The sequence below is a fragment of the Balaenoptera borealis genome (genome assembly GCF_965194805.1).
Source record: "Balaenoptera borealis genome assembly, chromosome: 12".
In the NCBI taxonomy this organism is placed as follows: domain Eukaryota; kingdom Metazoa; phylum Chordata; class Mammalia; order Artiodactyla; family Balaenopteridae; genus Balaenoptera; species Balaenoptera borealis.
The window spans coordinates 85,463,908-85,482,847 of NC_138869.1; the positions used below are offsets into that span (position 1 = coordinate 85,463,908).

Sequence of the window (18,940 nt, forward strand, 5' to 3'; positions counted from 1 at the left end):
AACCAATTCTATTGATTAACCAATTATCAAAAATATTTTAAAACTCAAATTTATGATTCAGTAATACAGGAACTTCATAATTAGTTCATTAAATAGCAAGACTTAGTGGCATGTTTAATAACCTACCCACATTTGGAAGCAGTGATGAGTGTAAAGAGTATTTTTTTTTTGAATTTTTGAATTTTATTTTATTTATCTTTTTATACAGCAGGTTCTTATTAGTTATCCATTTTATACATATTAGTGTATACATGTCAATCCCAATCTCCCAGTTCATCCCACCACCACCACCCGCTCCCCCTGCCACTTTCCCCCCTTGGTGTCCATACCTTTGTTCTCTACATCTGTGTCTCTATTTCTGCCCTGCAAACCAGTTCATCTGCACCATTTTTCTAGGTTCCACATATATGCGTTAATATACAACATTTGTTTTTCTCTTTCTGACTTACTTCACTCTGTATGACAGACTCTAGGTCCATCCACGTCTCCACAAATCACCCAATTTCGTTCTTTCTTACAGCTGAGTAATATTCCATTGTATATATGTACCACATCTTCTTTATCCATTCATCTGTTGATGGGCCTTGAGGTTGCTTCCATGACCTGGCTATTGTAAATAGTGCTGCAGTGAACACTGGGGTGCATGTGTCTTTCTGAATTATGGTTTCCTCTGGGTATATGCCCAGTAGTGGGATTGCTGGGTCATATGGTAATTCTATTTTTAGTTTTTTAAGGAACCTCCATACTGTTCTCCATAGTGGCTGTATCAATTTACATTTCCACCAACAATGCAAGAGGGTTGCCTTTTCTCCACACCCTTTCCAGCATTTGTTGTTTGTAGATTTTCTGAAGATGCCCATTCTAAATGGTGTGAGGTGATACCTCATTGTAGTTTTGATTTGCATTTCTCTAATAATTAGTGATGTTGAGCAGCTTTTCATGTGCTTCTTGGCCATCTGTATGTCTTCTTTGGAGAAATGTCTATTTAGGTCTTCTGCCCGTTTTTGGACTGGGTTGTTTGTTTTTTTAATATTGAGCTGCATGAGCTGTTTGTATATTTTGGAGATTAATCCTTTGTCCATTGATTCGTTTGCAAATATTTTCTCCCATTCTGAGGGTTGTCTTTTCGTCTTGTTTGTAGTTTTCTTTGCTTTGCAAAAGCTTTTAAGTTTCATTAGGTCCCATTTGTTTATTTTTGTTTTTATTTCCATTACTCTAGGAGGTGGATCAAAAAAGATCTTGCTGTGATTTATGTCAAAGAGTGTTTTCCTCTAAGAGTTTTATAGTGTCCAGTCTTACATTTAGGTCTCTAATCCATTTTGAGTTTATTTTTGTGTATGGTGTTAGGGAGTGTTCTAATTCCATTCTTTTACATGTAGCTGTCCAGTTTTCCCAGCACCACTTATTGAAGAGACTGTCTTTTCTCCATTTTATATCCTTGCCTCCTTTGTCATAGATTAGTTGACCATAGGTGTGTGAGTTTATCTCTGTGCTTTCTATCCTGTTCTATTGATCTATATTTCTGTTTTTGTGCCAGTACCATATTGTCTTGATTACTGTAGCTTTGTAGTATAGTCTGAAGTCAGGGAGTCTGATTCCTCCAGTTATGTTTTTTTCCCTCAAGACTGCTTTGGCTATTTGGGGTCTTTTGTGTCTCCATACAAATTTTAAGATTTTTTGTTCTAGTTCTGTAAAAAATGCCATTGGTAATTTGATAGGGATTGCACTGAATCTGTAGATTGCTTTGGGTAGTATAGTCATTTTCACAATATTGATTCTTCCAATCCAATAACATGGTATATCTCTCCATCTGTTTGTATCATCTTTAATTTCTTTCATCAGTGTCTTATAGTTTTCTGCATACAGGTCTTTTGTCTCCCTAGGTAGGTTTATTCCTAGGTGTTTTATTCTTTTTGTTGCAATGGTAAATGGGAGTGCTTCCTTAATTTCTCTTTCAGATTTTTTATCATTAGTGTATAGGAATGCAAGAGATTTCTGTGCATTAATTTTGTATCCTGCATCTTTACCAAATTCATTAATTAGCTCTAGTAGTTTTCTGGTGGCATCTTTAGGATTCTCTATGTATAGTATCATGTCATCTGCAAACAGTGACAGTTTTACTTCTTCTTTTCCAATGTGTATTCCTTTTATTTCTTTTTCTTCTCTGATGGCCATGGCTAGGACTTCCAAAACTATGTTGAATAATAGTGGTGAGAGTGGACATCCTTGTCTTGTTCCTGATCTTAGAGGAAATGCTTTCAGTTGTTCACCATTGAGAATGATGTTTGCTGTGGGTTTGTCGTATATGGCCTTTATTATGTTGAGGTAGGTTCCCTCTCTGCCCACTTTCTGGAGAGTTTTTATCATAAATGTGGTGTTGAATTTTGTCAAAAGCTTTTTCGGCATCTATTGAGAGGATCATATGGTTTTTATTCTTCAGTTTGTTAATACGGTGTATCACATTGATTGATTTGCATATACTGAAGAATCCTTGCAGCCCTGGGATAAAGCCCACTTGATCATGGTGTATCATCCTTTTAATGTGTTGTTGGATTCTGTTTGCTAGTATTTTGTTGAGGATTTTTACATCTATATTCATCAGTGATATTGGTCTGTAATTTTCTTTTTTGTAGCATCTTTGTCTGGTTTTGGTATCAGGGTGATGGTGGCCTCATAGAATGAGTTTGGGAGTGTTCCTTCCTCTGCAATTTTTGGAAGAGTTTGAGGAGGGTGGGTGTTAGCTCTTCTCTAAATGTTTGATAGAATTCACATGTGAAGCCATCTGGTCCTGGACTTCTGTTTGTTGGAAGATTTTTAATCACAGTTTCAATTTCATTACTTGTGATTGGTCTGTTCATATTTTCTGTTTCTTCCTGGTTCAGTCTTGGAAGGTTATACCTTTCTAAGAATTTGTCCATTTCTTCCAGGTTGTCCATTTTATTGGCATAGAGTTGCTTGTAGTAGTTTCTTAAGATGCTTTGTATTTCTGTGGTGTCTGTTATAACTTCTCCTTTTTCATTTCTGATTTTATTGATTTGAGTCCTCTCCCTCTTTTTCTTGATGAGTCTGGCTAATGGTTTGTCAATTTTGTTTATCTTCTCAAAGAACCAGCTTTTAGTTTTATTGATCTTTGCTATTGTTTTCTTTGTTTCTATTTCATTTATTTCTGCTCTGATCTTTATGATTTCTTTCCTTCTACTAACTTTGGGTTTTGTTTGTTCTTCTTTCTCTAGTTCCTTCAGGTGTAAGGTTAGATTGTTTATTTGAGATTTTTCTTGTTTCTTGAGGTAGGCTTGTATAGCTATAAACTTCCCTCTTAGAACTGCTTTTGCTGCATCCCACAGGTTTTGGATCATCGTGTTTTCATTGTCATTTGTCTCTGGGTATTTTTTGATTTCCTCTTTGATTTCTTCAGTGATCTCTTGGTTATTTAGTAACGTACTGTTTAGCCTCCATGTGTTTGTGTTTTTTATGTTTTTTTCCCTGTAATTGATTTCTAATCTCATAGTGTTGTGGTCAGAAAAAATGCTTGATATGATTTCAATTTTCTTAAATTTACTGAGGCTTGATTTTTGACCCAAGATGTGATCTATCCTGGAGAAGGTTCCGTGTGCACTTGAGAAGAAAGTGTAATCTGCTGTTTTTGGATGGAATGTCCTATAAATATCAACTAAATCTATCTGGTCTATTGTGCCATTTAAAGCTTGTGTTTCCTTACTAATTTTCTATTTGGATGATCTGTCCATTGGTGTAAGTGAGGTGTAAAAGTCCCCCACTATTATTGTGTTACTGTTGATTTCCTCTTTTATAGCTGTTAGCAGTTGCCTTATATATTGAGGTGCTCCTATGTTGGGTGCATATATATTTATAATTGTTATATCTTCTTCTTGGATTGATCCCTTGATCATTATGTAGTGTCCTTCCTTGTCTCTTGTAACATTCTTTATTTTAAAGTCTATTTTATCTGATAGGAGTATTGCTACTCCAGCTTTCTTTTGATTTCCATTTGCATGGAATATCTTTTTCCATCCCCTCACTTTCAGTCTGTATGTGTCCCTAGGTCTGAAGTGGGTCTCTTGTAGACAGCATATATATGGGTCTTGTTTTTGTATCCATTCAGCAAGCCTGTGTCTTTTGGTTGGAGCATTTAATCCATTCACATTTAAGGTAATTATTGATATGTATGTTCCTATGACCATTTTCTTAATTGTTTTGGGTTTGTTTTTGTTGGTCCTTTTCTTCTCTTGTGTTTCCCACTTAGAGAAGTTCCTTTAGCATTTGTTGTAGAGCCGGTTTGGTGGTGCTGAATTCTCTTAGCTTTTGCTTGTCTGTAAAGCTTTTGATTTCTCCATCGAATCTAAATGAGATCCTTGCTGGGTAGAGTAATCTTTGTTGTAGGTTCTTCCCTTTCATCACTTTAAATATGTCATACCACCCCTTTCTGGCTTGTAGAGTTTCTGCTGAGAAATCAGCTGTTAACCTTATGGGAGTTCCTTTGTATGTTATTTGTCGTTTTTCCCTTGCTGCTTTCAATAATTTTTCTTTGTCTTTAAGTTTTGCCAATTTGATTACTATGTGTCTTGGCGTGTTTCTCCTTGGGTTTATCCTGTATGGGACTGTCTGCACTTCCTGGACTTGGGTGGCTCTTTCCTTTCCCATGTTAGGGAAGTTTTCAACTATAATCTCTTCAAATATTTTCTCTGGTCCTTTCTCTCTCTCTTCTCCTTCTGGGACTCCTATAATGCGAATGTTGTTGCGTTTAATGTTGTCCCAGAGGTCTCTTAAGCTGTCTTCATTTCTTTTCATTCTTTTTTCTTTATTCTGTTCTGCAGCAGTAAATTCCACCATTCTGTCTTCCAGGTCACTTATCCGTTCTTTTGCCTCAGTTATTCTGCTATTGATTCCTTCTAGTGTACCTTTCATTTCAGTTATTGTATTGTTCATCTCTGTTTGTTCTTTAATTCTTCTAGGTCTTTGTTAAACATTTCTTGCATCTTCTTGATCTTTGCCTCCATTCTTTTCCCGAGGTCCTGGATCATCTTCACTATCATTATTCTGAATTCTTTTTCTGGAAGGTTGCCTATCTCCACTTCATTTAGTTGTTTTTCTGGGGCTTTATCTTGTTCCTTCATCTGGTACATAGCCCTCTGCCTTTTCATCTTCTCTATCTTTCTGTGAATGTGGTTTTTGTTCCACAGGCTGCAGGATTGTAGTTCTTCTTGCTTCTGCTGTCTGCCCTCTGGTGGATGAGGCTATCTAAGAGGCTTGTTCAGGTTTCCTGATGGGAGGGACTGGTGGTGGGTAGAGCTGGGTGTTGCTCTGGTGGGCAGAGCTCAGTAAAACTTTAATCCACTTGTCTGCTGATGGGTGGGGCTGGGTTCCCTCCCTGTTGATTGTTTGGCCTGAGGCAGCCCAGCACTGGACACTACCAGGCTCTTTGGTGGGGCTAATGGAGGACTCTGGGAGGGCTCATGCCAAGGAGTACTTCCCAGAACTTCTGCTGCCAGTGTCCTTGTCCTCATGATGAGCCACAGCCACCCCCCACCTCTGCAGGAGACCCTCCAACACTAGCAGGTAGGTCTGTTTCAGTCTCCTATGGGGTCACTGCTCCTTCCCCTGTGTCCCGATGCACACACTACTTTGTGCATGCCCTCCAAGAGTGGGGTCTCTGTTTCCCCCAGTCCTGCCGAAGTCCTGCAATCAATTCCCACTAGGCTTCAAAGTCTGATTCTCTGGGAATTCCTCCTCCCATTGCCGGACCCCCAGTTTGGGAAGCCTGACATTGGGCTCAGAACCTTCACTCCAGTGGGTGGACTTCTGTGGTATAAGTGTTCTCCAGTTTGTGAGCCACCCACCCAGCAGTTATGGGATTTGATTTTATTGTGATTGCGCCCTTCCTACCGTCTCACTGTGGCTTCTCCTTTGTCTTTGGATGTGGGGTATCTTTTCTGGTGAGTTCCAGTGTCTTCCTGTCGATGATTGTTCAGCAGTTAGTTGTGATTCTGGTGCTCTCGCAAGAGGGAGTGAGCGCATGTCCTTCTCCTCCGCCATCTTGAACCAATCTCTGTAAAAAGTATTTTGAAGTTTCTGCAGTAATTCTAAGGTGATGTGACAATCTCTGTGATTCCTATTGGTGACAGGGTTACAAGCACTGCTAGTACCACCGTGGTTGGTTTCCTATATTCATCATTGAAAGAAATGCTATATTTCACTTAGAGATCAGTGCAAAAGAGATGTAACTGTTTCCCATCTCAGTTCAAAGCCCTGTAAGGCCCTTGGAGCCCAGGAGCCCTGTGAGGGGGAATTTCTCCCGCCAGAGGTCTCAGCCATGTTCTTTGTCCTCCTGGATCCTAGATCCCCTCTCTCCAGCCCCAGGCACAGAACCCCGCCTTGAGCCACGTCTGGGGGAGCTGACAGTGATGGACGTGACCCCGGATTCCGTGGGCCTCTCCTGGACAGTCCCCGAGGGTGAATTCGACTCCTTCGTGGTCCAGTACAAGGACAGGGACAGGCAGCCCCAGGCGGTGCCTGTGGCTGCAGACCAGCGTGAGGTCACCATCCCCGGCCTGGAGCCCAATAGGAAATACAAGTTCCTGCTCTTTGGGATCCAGGACGGGAAACGCCACAGCCCCGTCTCTGTGGAGGCAAAGACAGGTGAGAGGGACCCCCACGAAGCTGAGCCTGAGGCCCCAGCCCTGCTGCCCTTCCTCACGCTGCCCTATCACCTCTCCCTTCCGCCCGGTCTCCGCTTCATCCACCTCTTCTGTTTTATTTGAAAAGCCACACTGCCTGCCCCGATCCCAGGCAGATGAGAACCAGGAAAATGGGGCCAGTTCCTGGATCAGTTTCCCCTGCTGACTTTTCCCCTCTTCTCATAATTCCTCCTTCTGTTGAACGGGGGAGCCTCCTTCAGACCCCTTCCTGGAAGGTGGAACAGGAGAAACAGCAGGGCTAGGTGCGGGGGAGGGAGCCAGGAGCCGTTCCACCTCCCTTGGCCTGTGAGTCCTCAGCCCTGTGTAGCCATCACCTCCTGAGGAGTCTTCCCTCTGACTCTCACCCAGTTTCCCACCTACTGGCCCAGACACACTGGGTCCCATATCTGCCTCCCCAGAGGGACCCCTTTCCTCCTCTGCCCTCTTCCTGGAGCCTCAGAAACTGGGGACCAGAGGAGCCCAAGACTGGCTGCCCAGTCAGGCCCAGCCCAGCTGTGCCCCTTTCCTGGGTTTTGGTCCAGGCACTCCCCTGCCCCTGGGGGCTCCCTGTTGCCAGAAAACTCTCACAATAACAATGCCGTCAGCATCCTTGCTGTCCAAGAATGCAGAAGGCCAGCTCCTTCTCAGGCCTCGGGATGGCTTCTTGGGCAGACACCAGATCCTTCTCCCGTCTGAGCTCCCCTTCTTCTCCCCATACCCCCCTCACACATAGGCAGCCCCCACTCCTCCACTGGGTCCTATGAGGGTCACCTCCATCATAATATCCTACCTCCCCACCAGCTGTCTGCCCCCATCAGGGATCCTGTGCCCCCTCTGACATCCCCAGGACCCTTGGATTTCCCCAGGGACCAGTCAGATCACAAAGAGTGGGTTCCTTGGTCATAGGAAATAAGCAGACCAAGTCTGTGATAAGCTGCACCCTGCTAAGGAAATAGTCTCTACTAGGTGGTTAGAGCCTGGACAGCAAGAGGAATAAGATAAATAGGTAGCTAGGGAATCTCTTCTCCCAGAGATGTCTCAGGACAGAAGACCCCTCCCTGCGCTGGTTAAGTGGACAGAGGCATGGCCAGTTGGGGATGCTGGCAGGCATGGGAGGGTGATGGAAATATTTGGGGGAAGCACTGATCGTTTGGGCAGTTCTGGGTTTTTCCATTCTCAAGTGGGAGGCAGTCAAGGAGTCGTTTTGGAAAAAAAAATAAACACAAGAACCTTTTCTCTCTGTCAGTTGCTCGAGGTGACACCAGCCCAGGAGCCCCACCCCGCCTCGGGGAGCTGTGGGTGACAGACCCCACCCCAGACTCACTGCGCCTCTCCTGGACAGTCCCCGAGGGCCACTTTGACTCCTTTGTGGTCCAGTTCAAGGACAGGGACGGGCCCCGGGTGGTGCCTGCAGAGGGCCACGAGCGCTCAGTCACCATCGGCCCTCTGGACGCCAGCCGCAAGTACAGATTCCTCCTCTACGGCCTCCTGGGCAAGAGGCGCCATGGCCCCCTCACCGCCGAGGGCACCACAGGTGAGGGCAGCCCCTGCGGGCGGGCATCTCTGATCTGGAGGCTCCCCCGCGGAAGGTCCTTGCGGTCAGTTGTGGTGGCTGCCATCAGGATTGTTGTTTGGCTCCAGCTGTTGTGGCTGGGCTCCAGCGCCCCCTCTCCTTGCACAAGCCCAAAGATCCAGCCCTGCAGGGTGCAGCCATGGCACAGCCCTGTCCATAGGTCTCTCAGTCCTTCCCTTCAGCATCACCCAGCCTTCCAGAAACAACGCAACCATTTGCTCTCTGTGTTTCCATCTCAGAGACCCGGAGAGCTGTGGACGAGGCTGGAACAAAACCACGTCTGGGGGAGGAGCTGCAGGTGACCAGCATGACATCAGACTCCGTGGGCCTCTCGTGGACGGTCCCCAAGGGCCAGTTTGACTCCTTCGTGGTCCAGTACAAGGACAGAGATGGGCAACCCCAGGTGGTGCCAGTGGAGGGCAGCCTCAGGGAGGTCAGTGTCCCAGGCCTGGACCCTGCCCGCAGGTACAAGCTGCTGCTCTACGGGCTATACGAGGGCAAGCGTGTGGGTCCCATCTCCACCATCGCCATGACCGGTGAGTGCAGCTGGGGGGAACACACTGTCCCTCCTGCCCGCCTGGCTCTCCTGGTCTGGTGGAGCCACACGAATTCAGAGCTTCCTACACTCCTTCTTTTGGGGGAAGGGATCAACTTCATAGAGGCATAATTTACATACAATAAAATTCACCCATTTTAAGCTCATAATTCAATGAGTTTGGGCAGATGTATAAGCCATGAAACCATTACCACAACAAAGATATAAAACATTGACTCCAGAAGTTTCCCTATTCTCATTTGCAGTCAGTTTCCCCACCCGCAGCTTCTGACAATCACTAATTGCTTTCTATCATTATAGTTTTTCCTTTTTAAGCTTTTCATTTAACAGAATCATACAGTACACAGTTTTTTGTGTTTTTCTTGCACTTAATGCTTTTGAAATTCATCACTGTGTATCAGTAGTTGGTCCTTCTTATTACTGACCTCTTGTGTTCACCTCCTCCCCTCCTTCCATCCTCTTGGAGAGTCTTGGTGCAGTGACAAACCAGTCACCCATCTCTACCTGTCTCTCTGAACCAGCCCCCAGGGAAGAAATCGAAGCCGAGACTGAGGCCCCCAGCCCTCCAGCATCTGAGCCCCGTCTGGGGGAGGTGACTGTGGAGGAGGGCACCCCACACACCCTGCATCTCTCCTGGACCGTGATTGAGGGAGAATTTGACTCCTTCGAGGTCCAGTACACAGACGAGGATGGGCAACTCCAAGTAGTCCATTTAGGGGGCAACCAGAATGACATCACCCTCTCTGGCCTGGAATCCGACCACAGATACCTGGTGAGCCTGTACGGTCTCCACGATGGGCAGCGTGTGGGTCCTGCGCACGTCGAGGCCCTGACAGGTGAGCAGAATAACTCTGCCCACTCGGCTTCCTTCCAGGTGGCTGTGAGGGCCCAGAGGAGGGCAGAGTTCCCGTGGACACCGTGCCCCTCTCTCAGGTCCTTCTCTCTCCGTGTCTGTGTTCAGCCCAAAATGAGGAAGAGGATGAACCTTCAGAATCTCCCTCTACCAACCCTGAGCCTCAGGTCACGCCTCGCCTGGGGGAGCTGGCAGTGACAGATGCCACCCCCGAATCCCTGAGCCTCTCCTGGACCATCCCCGAGGGCCCGTTTGACCACTTCCTGATCCAGTACAAGAACGGGGACGGACAGCCCAAGGCAGTGAGGGTGCCGGGGTACGAGGACGGGGTCACCATCTCGGGCCTGGAGCCAGACCACAAGTACAAGATGAACCTGTACGGCTTCCACAGCGGCCAGCGCGTGGGCCCCGTCTCTGTCATCGGGGTGACAAGTGAGTGGACGGTGGAAGCCCCAGGGTGGGACCTAGTGGGAGGATCACCCTCTCTCAGGTGATGGGTGAGTGGGGTGCAGGAGGCCCCTCTACTCGAGGCTGAGCCATGGTGCCCTTTGTGCCTCCCCGCCACCCCTCGCCTCCAGGCTCCCTGAGGACCAGCAGGTCCTCTTGGGCAGAGAAGGGCCTCCGTGAGCCATGCTGGTGGCTGCCCTGGTCCCCCACAGCTGACCCCGGAGGCTCCAGGCATGTTTATGAGATGTCAGCTGAGCAGGACCACCCAGCCCCAAGGACGGGCTTCTCTGAAGTGACTTCAGGGCCTGGAGCCGGGGCCAAGGCTTGGGAGGAGACCCAAGGACATCACCTGGGGTCCCTGCCTCACCCTCTCTGAGTCTCTCCTTCTCAGCTGCAGAGGAAGACACCCCCAGCCCCACAGAGATGGAGGAGACCCCCAGCCCCACAGAGCCCAGCACAGAGGCCTCGGAGGGCCCCGAGGAGCCCCTCCTGGGGGAGCTGACGGTGACAGGATCCTCGCCGGACTCGCTGAGCCTCTCCTGGACTGTCCCCCAGGGCCGCTTCGACTCCTTCACCGTCCAGTACAAGGGCAGGGACGGGCCCCAGGTGGTGCGTGTCGGGGGCGAGGAGAGTAAGGTGACTGTTGGGAGCCTGGAGCCTGGGCGCAAGTACAAGATGCACCTGTACGGCCTGCACGGGGGGCGGCGTGTGGGCCCCATGTCCACCGTGGGCGTGACTGGTGAGTGAGGGCCCTCCGGATGAGGTCTCAGAAAAGGTCTGATAGTAGAGCCTCTTGAGTGTCTTCCACTGAAGACCCAGGACCCTAAAACTCCTGAACCTCTAACCTATCCATTGTCCATTCAACACCTCAGGACAGGTGTGATCTGGAGGCAGGAAGAACGAGTTCCAGGGAAGTGCTTTGCCCATTTGAGAGAGGCCACTGGCGACTGAGGCCTCCAAGTCAGTCACGCACTGACCTGTCTGTGGCTCTCTGCTTTGCCTGGAACTCTGAAAAGAGCTCTTTTTGGGTGTTGGGACAAATGCCATGAAATGCTAATTCTCAACAAGTATTTATTACATAAAATTTCAAACGTATACCCAAAGAGGAAGAATAGCATAATGAACTGCCATGTGTCAATCACCCTGCCTCAACCAAAAATCAACTCCTGGCCAGTCTAGCTCATCCAGACCCCACTCACTTCCCACCCTCCCCGACTAGAATGTTTTCTTTATTAACAGCTTTATTGAGGTATAATTTACATACCATAAAATTCACCTGTTTTAAGTATACAACTTACCAATTTTAGTGTATTTACAGAGTTGTACAACCAGCATCACTAACTAATTTTAGAACTTTTCCATCACCTCAAGAAGAAACCTGGTGTCCAGACCCATTCCCATGCCCAGTTCCAGTCCCCACTAATCTACTTTTTGTCTCTGTAGATTTGCCTTTTCTGGATGCATCATATAACTAGAATCATACAATACGTGTTCTTTTGTGTCTGGCTTCTTTTACCAAGCACGTTTCTGAGGTTGATCCATGTTGTAGCGTGTAGCAGTACTTCATTCCTTTATAGCCAAATAATATTCCATTGTATGGATATACTGCTGCAATATTTTAAAACTTACTCCATACACTCTTTACTTCATCATTACATTTTTTTTTTTTTTTTGGATGCGTTGGGTCTTCGCTGCTGCGCGTGGGCTTTCTCTAGTTGCAGTGAGTGGGCTTTGTTGTGGTGCACGGGCTTCTCATTGCAGTGGCTTCTCTTGTTGCAGAGCAGGGACTCTAGGCACATGGGCTTCAGTAGTTGTGGCACGCGGGCTCAGTAGTTGTGGCACAGGGGCTGAGTTGTTCCGCAGCATGTGGGATCTTCCCGGACCAGGGATCGAACCCGTGTCCCCTGCATTGGCAGGTGGATTCTTAACCGCTGCGCCACCAGGGAAGTCCCCATTATTACATATTTAAGTGTACTGCTCTTTTCAAAAAGACTATTTAGAAATAACCGTGATACAATGATTGTACCTTTAAAAATCAGATATCCAGGTAGTGCTACAGTTTCCTGATTGTGTCATAATTGTTGTTTTGCAATTTGTTGTTGGAGTCAGGTCCAAGTAAGAAAGATAGGATGCAATTGGGAGAACTGGGATTTTAAATAGGGTGGTCAGGGAAGGCCCTAAAGGGAAGGTGACATTTGAATGAAAGGAAGTGTGAACATGAGCCGTGCAGACATCTGGGGAAAGAACATTCAGGAAGAGGGAACAGTCAGTGCAAATGCCTTGAGGCAAGAAGCTGCCTGGCACATTTGATGGACCATAAGGAGGCCACAAAGAGATTCTGATGCTCATAAGCAGAAATGCATCTTAAGTTAGGCCCACAGAGCTGGCCCACCTTCTGGCCTGAATCCAGGAGAGCAGGGCCTCAACAGTTCCTTCCAGCAATAGGAACGATTCTGTTTGCATCTCTTCCCAGCCCCTAAAGAGGAGCCCCCTGCCAGCCCCCCTTTGAAGCCACAGCTGGGAGAGCTGACTGTGACGGACGCCACCCCCGACTCCCTGAGCCTCTTCTGGAACGTCCCCGAGGGCCAGTTTGACCACTTCCTGATCCAGTACAAGAACGGGGACAGGCAGCCCAAGGCAGTGAGGGTGCCGGGGCACCAGGACGGGGTCACCATCTCGGGCCTGGAGCCAGACCACAAGTACAAGATGAACCTGTACGGCTTCCACAGCGGCCAGCGCGTGGGCCCCGTCTCCACTGTCGGTTTAACTGGTGAGTGTACAATAGGACACTGGCCCTGCCCTGAGCTGGACTCAGTTTCCCTTTTATTGCCAGTACTCAGGTGTTTTTCTCCCACTGTTCTTGAGACTGAGCCTCCCAGGCTTCTGGGAGCAGTTCTGTGCCTGTCTGCACTCCAAGCCTTTGGTGTCACCTTAGCTGTCTCACCCTTTACAGGTGGGCTTTTTGAGTCCTTGAAGAGGCAGGGTGCCAGAGAAATAGCACAGACTCAGGCAGACCTGGGGCTGGCCCTAGCCTCAGCCCGTTAGAGCTGTGTGACCTCGAGGGAGTCACTCAACCTCTCTGTGCCTCCCTTTCCTTATCCATACAGAAGGAATAACCACACCTGTCTGGCAGGGTGGGCATGAATATGGCTTGTCTCACACACAATGTTTGGTAACTACAGGCTCCCCCTTCTGAGGAGGAAGATTAGTTCTTGAAAACCCTTGGGGTGAATTCTTATAATTATCATTGATTTCAGTGGGTACAATTGTATTTGTTCCCCAACTCCCAAACTGACACCCATGTATGCTGTATCAACATGGAATCCTGCTAACGTGGATACTATTACTTCAATAGTTAATATTAGTCATATGTGCAACTTAACAAGGCATTTTCTCTTCATTAATTACTCCCTAACATGGCTGTTGGTTGCTTTTGTTAAGCTCTTTTGTAGCTGTTACCCCCTACATGCTTAAAACCTGGTTCCCAAACACAGTGGAGATGTGAAACACGATGATTTTGTAATTCAGCTATTAAGGCAGAATAAAACCCTATGCAGAACAGAAAAGACAAAAAAAAATCTGCGGGCGTGATGGGTCATCCCTGCTGTAAGATGGCAAGAGAATTAATACAAGGTCCAAAAGCAACCCAGCTACAAAGATGATCTCGTGTGGTCTCATCTCTTTGCCCTCAACTGTGAAATCTAAATTAGTTTCTCAAATGCTCAGAAAAGCCTTCTAAACCAGAGGAGGTGTTAAAGGAAAATAGGAACCTGAGCACATGTACCTCCTGATGCGACGTGTCGGTTAGGTGTGGTGCTATTACAAAGCATTAGTCCTGTCCCACTAAATGAATTTACTCAGCAGCTCCTACAGGTTCCATGCTGCACATGTTGAGGTCATGGGGGTCCCACCCTACCATTTTGACATCTCCACAAGTGTGTGCTCTGTCCCCTAGAAACTGAACATTCAAACCAGGGAAATGATGTCCTTTTTAAAAAATTAATTAATTATTAATTAATTATTAATTTATTTGTTTGGCTGCGTTGGGTCTTCGTTGCTGCACGCAGGCTTTCTCTAGTGGTGGCGAGCGGGGGCTACTCTTTGTTGCGGTGTGCGGGCTTCTCATTGCGGTGGCTTCTCTTGTTGAGGAGCGCGGGCTCTAGGCACACAGGCTTCAGTAGTTGTGGCACACGGGCTCAGTAGTTGTGGCTCGTGGGCTGTAGAGTGCAGGCTCAGTAGTTGTGGCGCACGGGCTTAGTTGCTCCACGGCATGTGGGATCTTCCCAGACCAGGGCTCGAACCCGTGTCCCCTGCATTGGCAGGTGGATTCTTAACAACTGTGCCACCAGGGAAGTCCTGGAAATGATGTCTTAATCCTGGGGCACTGGCTTCGAGGCTGCAGGGGCCCTGGTGTGTCTGGGAGAAATCCATCCCCTGTTAGGAGGGAACCCACAAAGCATGTCCACCCATTCTCTTTGTCTCTTGATCCAGCCTCAGAAAAAGACCAAGAAATGACCCCAGCGCCAACAGACCTGCCCACCACAGCCCCTGAGCCTCCCGTCAAGCCTCGCCTGGGGGCGCTGGCAGTGACAGACGCCACCCCCGAATCCCTGAGCCTCTCCTGGACCATCCCCGAGGGCCCGTTTGACCACTTCCTGATCCAGTACAAGAACGGGGACGGACAGCCCAAGGCAGTGAGGGTGCCGGGGTACGAGGACGGAGTCACCATCTCGGGCCTGGAGCCAGACCACAAGTACAAGATGAACCTGTACGGCTTCCACAGCGGCCAGCGCGTGGGCCCCGTCTCTGTCATCGGGGTGACAAGTGAGTGGACGGTGGAAGCCCCAGGGTGGGACCTAGTGGGAGGATCACCCTCTCTCAGGTGATGGGTGAGTGGGGTGCAGGAGGCCCCTCTACTCGAGGCTGAGCCATGGTGCCCTTTGTGCCTCCTCCAGGCTCCCTGAGGACCAGTGTGTCCCCCTGGGCAGAGAAGGGCCTCCGTGAGCCATGCTGGTGGCTGCCCTGGTCCCCCACAGCTGACCCCAGAGGCTCCAGGCATGTTTATGAGATGTCAGCTGAGCAGGACCACCCAGCCCCAAGGACGGGCTTCTCTGAACTGACTTTAGGGCCCGGAGCCGGGGCCAAGGCTTGGGAGGAGGGCCAAGGCTTGGGAGGAGACCCAAGGACATCACCTGGGGTCCCTGCCTCACCCTCTCTGTGTCTCTCCTCAGCTGCAGAGGAAGACACCCGCAGCCCCACAGAGATGGAGGAGACCCCCAGCCCCACAGAGCCCAGCACAGAGGCCTCGGAGGGCCCCGAGGAGCCCCTCCTGGGGGAGCTGATGGTGACAGGATCCTCGCCGGACTCGCTGAGCCTCTCCTGGACTGTCCCCCAGGGCCGCTTCGACTCCTTCACCGTCCAGTACAAGGGCAGGGACGGGCCCCAGGTGGTGCGTGTCGGGGGCGAGGAGAGTGAGGTGACCGCTGGGGGCCTGGAGCCTGGGCGCAAGTACAAGATGCACCTGTACGGCCTGCACGGGGGGCGACGTGTGGGCCCCGTGTCCACCGTGGGCGTGACCGGTGAGTGAGGGCGGGGCTCAGGCGGTCTCGGGGTAGAACTACCTTTTCCTCATGGGTGAGCTGGTTGACTGTTCTGCTCTTTCACCAGCCTTTGGTCCCCTTTTATGCCCTCCCTCCATGGCCCTGGGCCATGACCCTTGTGTAGTGCCCTGGCCTTTGCCAACCTACAGCCTCATTGTTCACAGTAATGCGGCCTCCTCTGATGGTCAATCACTGGCTCCCTCCAAGGGTGAAATGTGTCAGGCACAGACCAAGCGTGATGTTACTAGAGTTTTCTTTTCTTTCCATCTTAATCACAAATCACAGCATTCTTTGTTATAACCAAAAAAAAGGAAGAAAAAACAACCCAACATCGAACCACATTGAGATGATTAATTAGACAACATCTCTAAAATGACGTATTATGGCATCATTGAAATGTTTCAACATAAGACAATTACTTTATATTATTACAATGAAGAAAGAGTTTAAAATTTTTGTAAGGAGGCTAATCACAACCACTTGAAAATAACTTGCATGGTAAGACAACTGGAAGGAAACGCCCGTGGGATGCATGGTTTGTGAGACAGGATAGAATGTTCCAGTACTGTTTTCTCTGTTTTATTCCATTATGTGTCATTTACATTTTCTTAAATGACAAGCGTTTCTTTTATAATCAGGAAAAAAAAATTTTCAAAATGTCTTCTCCTCTCTTGTATTCCTTCTGTCTTTCCCCCTCATCGTTCTTGCAACTTATTTCATTTCTGATTATGAAAAAGTTACAGTTTCTAGTCTCTAAGAAATTAGGAGAAAAAAATCACAAGGTTAATTAAATTCCAAAATTGCAGTCAGGTCGGCTTCTCTAAGTCACTGTCAGCCAGATTCTTATGCCTGGTGACAGTATTTCACCAGAGTTCCTCTGCATGTGGAAGAACACAGCCCCTCTGTGAGTCAGTCTTTTGTGGGGGGAGTCGCTGCCTCTGTGAGGTTCATTCTCCTCTCCTGAAGATACTCCAGACAGAGGAACCCTCTATCGTGCAAATCACAAGCACATGCAAAGTACAGAGGGACCCATGTCCCCACTCCACATCTTCCACCAGCTTACTAATTTTTATAACTCAGGATTTCTTTTTTTTTTTTTTTTAATTTATCTATTTATTTATTTATTTTTGGCTGTGTTGGGTCTTCGTTTCTATGCGAGGGCTTTCTCTGGTTGCAGCAAGTGGGGGCCACTCTTCATCGTGGTGCGCGGGCCTCTCACTATCGCAGCCTCTCTTGTTGCAGAACACAGGCTCCAGACGCGCAGGCTCAGTAGTTGTGGCTCACGGGCCTAGTTGCTCCGCGGCATGTGGGATCTTCCCAGACCAGGGCTCGAACCCGTGTCCCCTGCATTGGCAGGCAGACTCTCAACCACTGTGCCACCAGGGAAGCCCCAGGATTTCTTTTTAAGTCTGTATTTTTCTGTGAAAAGAATATAGCAACATGATGGAAAGTTTGGAAGGTAGGGAAAAAAATCTCTTACTGGACCACCTTCTGACCCAAGAACCACCATTCATAACAATGGACGTAACACATCCTCTCTTTCTGCATTTTCCATGCAGCGCATGTTTTAAGATTGCAGAGTATTCATATAATTCTTGGCTCTTACTTTTTTTGTACGCAAGTTACACTGAGAGCATTTATCCTGTGGCTACACAACCTGCATTAATCATCATTTTAATGGTTATTTGATGCTTCATGGTGAAAGTGCCATAACAAAATTAATCTTCTTCTGTGGTTCCTTTGGAGCCCTGACACATTCTGCTGTCATGAATAATCCCAAAATGAACTCCTGTGATACAACTTTTCCTGCTTTTTAATAATTTTCTTAGGATAGCTGCCCAGAAATGAGATTATTGGGTCGAAGGAAATGAGCAGTATTTTGGCTCCTGACATGTATGTCCGAATTGCCTTCTGAAGGTTCATGGTGCCTGCCAGCCAGTATGTGATGGGGTCAAGCCCGTCTCAGTCTCTCTAGCATGGAGTCACCAAATGGCGCACCCAGAGGCTGAGCAAGCCTCCAATCCTGCAGCTTGAGGAGTATTTTGCTGGATGCACCTGGTTGTCCCTGTTGACATCACCAGCAAAGCAAGTCACCATCTAAGCCTCTACCCCCAATCTCTCTTCTCAGCCCTCCAGGAGGTTGTGGAGGAGACCCCCAGCCCCACAGAACCCAGCACAGAGGCCCCAGAGCCCCCCAGAGAGCCTCTCCTGGGGGAACTGACGGTGACAGGATCCTCCCCAGACTCGCTGAGCCTCTCCTGGACTGTCCCCAAGGGCCGCTTCGACTCCTTCACCGTCCAGTACAAGGATAAGGATGGGCGGCCCCAGGTGGTGCGTGTCGGGGGCGAAGAGAGTGAGGTGACCATTGGGGGCCTGGATCCCGGGCGCAAGTACAAGATGCACCTGTACGGCCTGCACGGGGGGCAGCGTGTGGGCCCCATGTCCACCGTGGGCGTGACTGGTAAGTGAATTTGGGGGAGTGGGATGCAGGGTGGGGAAGACAGGTCCTGGAAGAGTTTCCCTTTATTACCATCTTTGTGAAAACATAAATATTCTAGACAGCACGTCTTCTTTAGGACATCAGATGGCCTGGGGATCTTGTTAAAGGGCAGATTCAGATTCAGATTTGGGCTGGGGCCAGAGATTCTGCATTTCTAAAATCTTCCGTGAGGGACTTCCTTGGTGGTCCAGTGGTTAAGAATGTGCCTTCCAATGCAGGGGACGCAGGTTCAATCCCTGGTCAGGGAACTAAGATCCCACATGCCGCAGGGCAAGTAAGCCCGCGTGCTGCAACTACCGAGCACACGAGCCACAACTAGAGAGCCCGCGTGCCACAACTACTGAGACCGCGCCCCACAACTAGAGAGAGAAACCCGTGTGCCACAATGAAAGATGCCACATGCCGCAACGAGATCCCACGTGCCAGAGCTAAGACCCGATGCAGCCAAAAAAAAGCAAATAAAATCCTCCATGATGCTGATGGTGCTGGTCCAAGGACCACACTTTGCTAAAGCTCCTCACAACAAAGGAATTGAACACTTTCTTAGAATCTATTGAACAGAATCAGACTTGCATCCCTGAGTCCTCTCAGAGGCTCAGCCTCTATGTAGTTGACTGGAGGCTGTGGAGGAAGACAGAGCATGCTCAGAATGCAGTGTCTTGACTGAAGCGCCCCCTGGCCTCATCGTTTGGGTATTAACAGACTTATGACGCCTATGG

At 48.4% G+C, this 18,940-nt stretch overlaps 1 protein-coding gene across 3 annotated transcripts in view; it reads left to right on the forward strand.

Annotated features, from left to right (window-relative positions):
* Positions 1–18,940, forward strand: part of TNXB (tenascin XB) — a 59,770-nt gene that overhangs the window by 30,255 nt on the left and 10,575 nt on the right. For 2 of the 3 annotated variants that reach the window (XM_082346130.1, XM_082346132.1), the window contains 10 exons: positions 6,355–6,654; positions 7,939–8,226; positions 8,505–8,801; positions 9,343–9,657; positions 9,783–10,106; positions 10,513–10,860; positions 12,595–12,891; positions 14,613–14,945; positions 15,353–15,700; positions 17,850–18,182. In XM_082346130.1, the coding sequence (XP_082202256.1) occupies positions 6,355–6,654; positions 7,939–8,226; positions 8,505–8,801; positions 9,343–9,657; positions 9,783–10,106; positions 10,513–10,860; positions 12,595–12,891; positions 14,613–14,945; positions 15,353–15,700; positions 17,850–18,182 (3,183 nt within the window). The remainder of the gene's footprint in view (positions 1–6,354; positions 6,655–7,938; positions 8,227–8,504; positions 8,802–9,342; positions 9,658–9,782; positions 10,107–10,512; positions 10,861–12,594; positions 12,892–14,612; positions 14,946–15,352; positions 15,701–17,849; positions 18,183–18,940) is intronic. The other variant, XM_082346131.1, reaches the window with a different exon arrangement.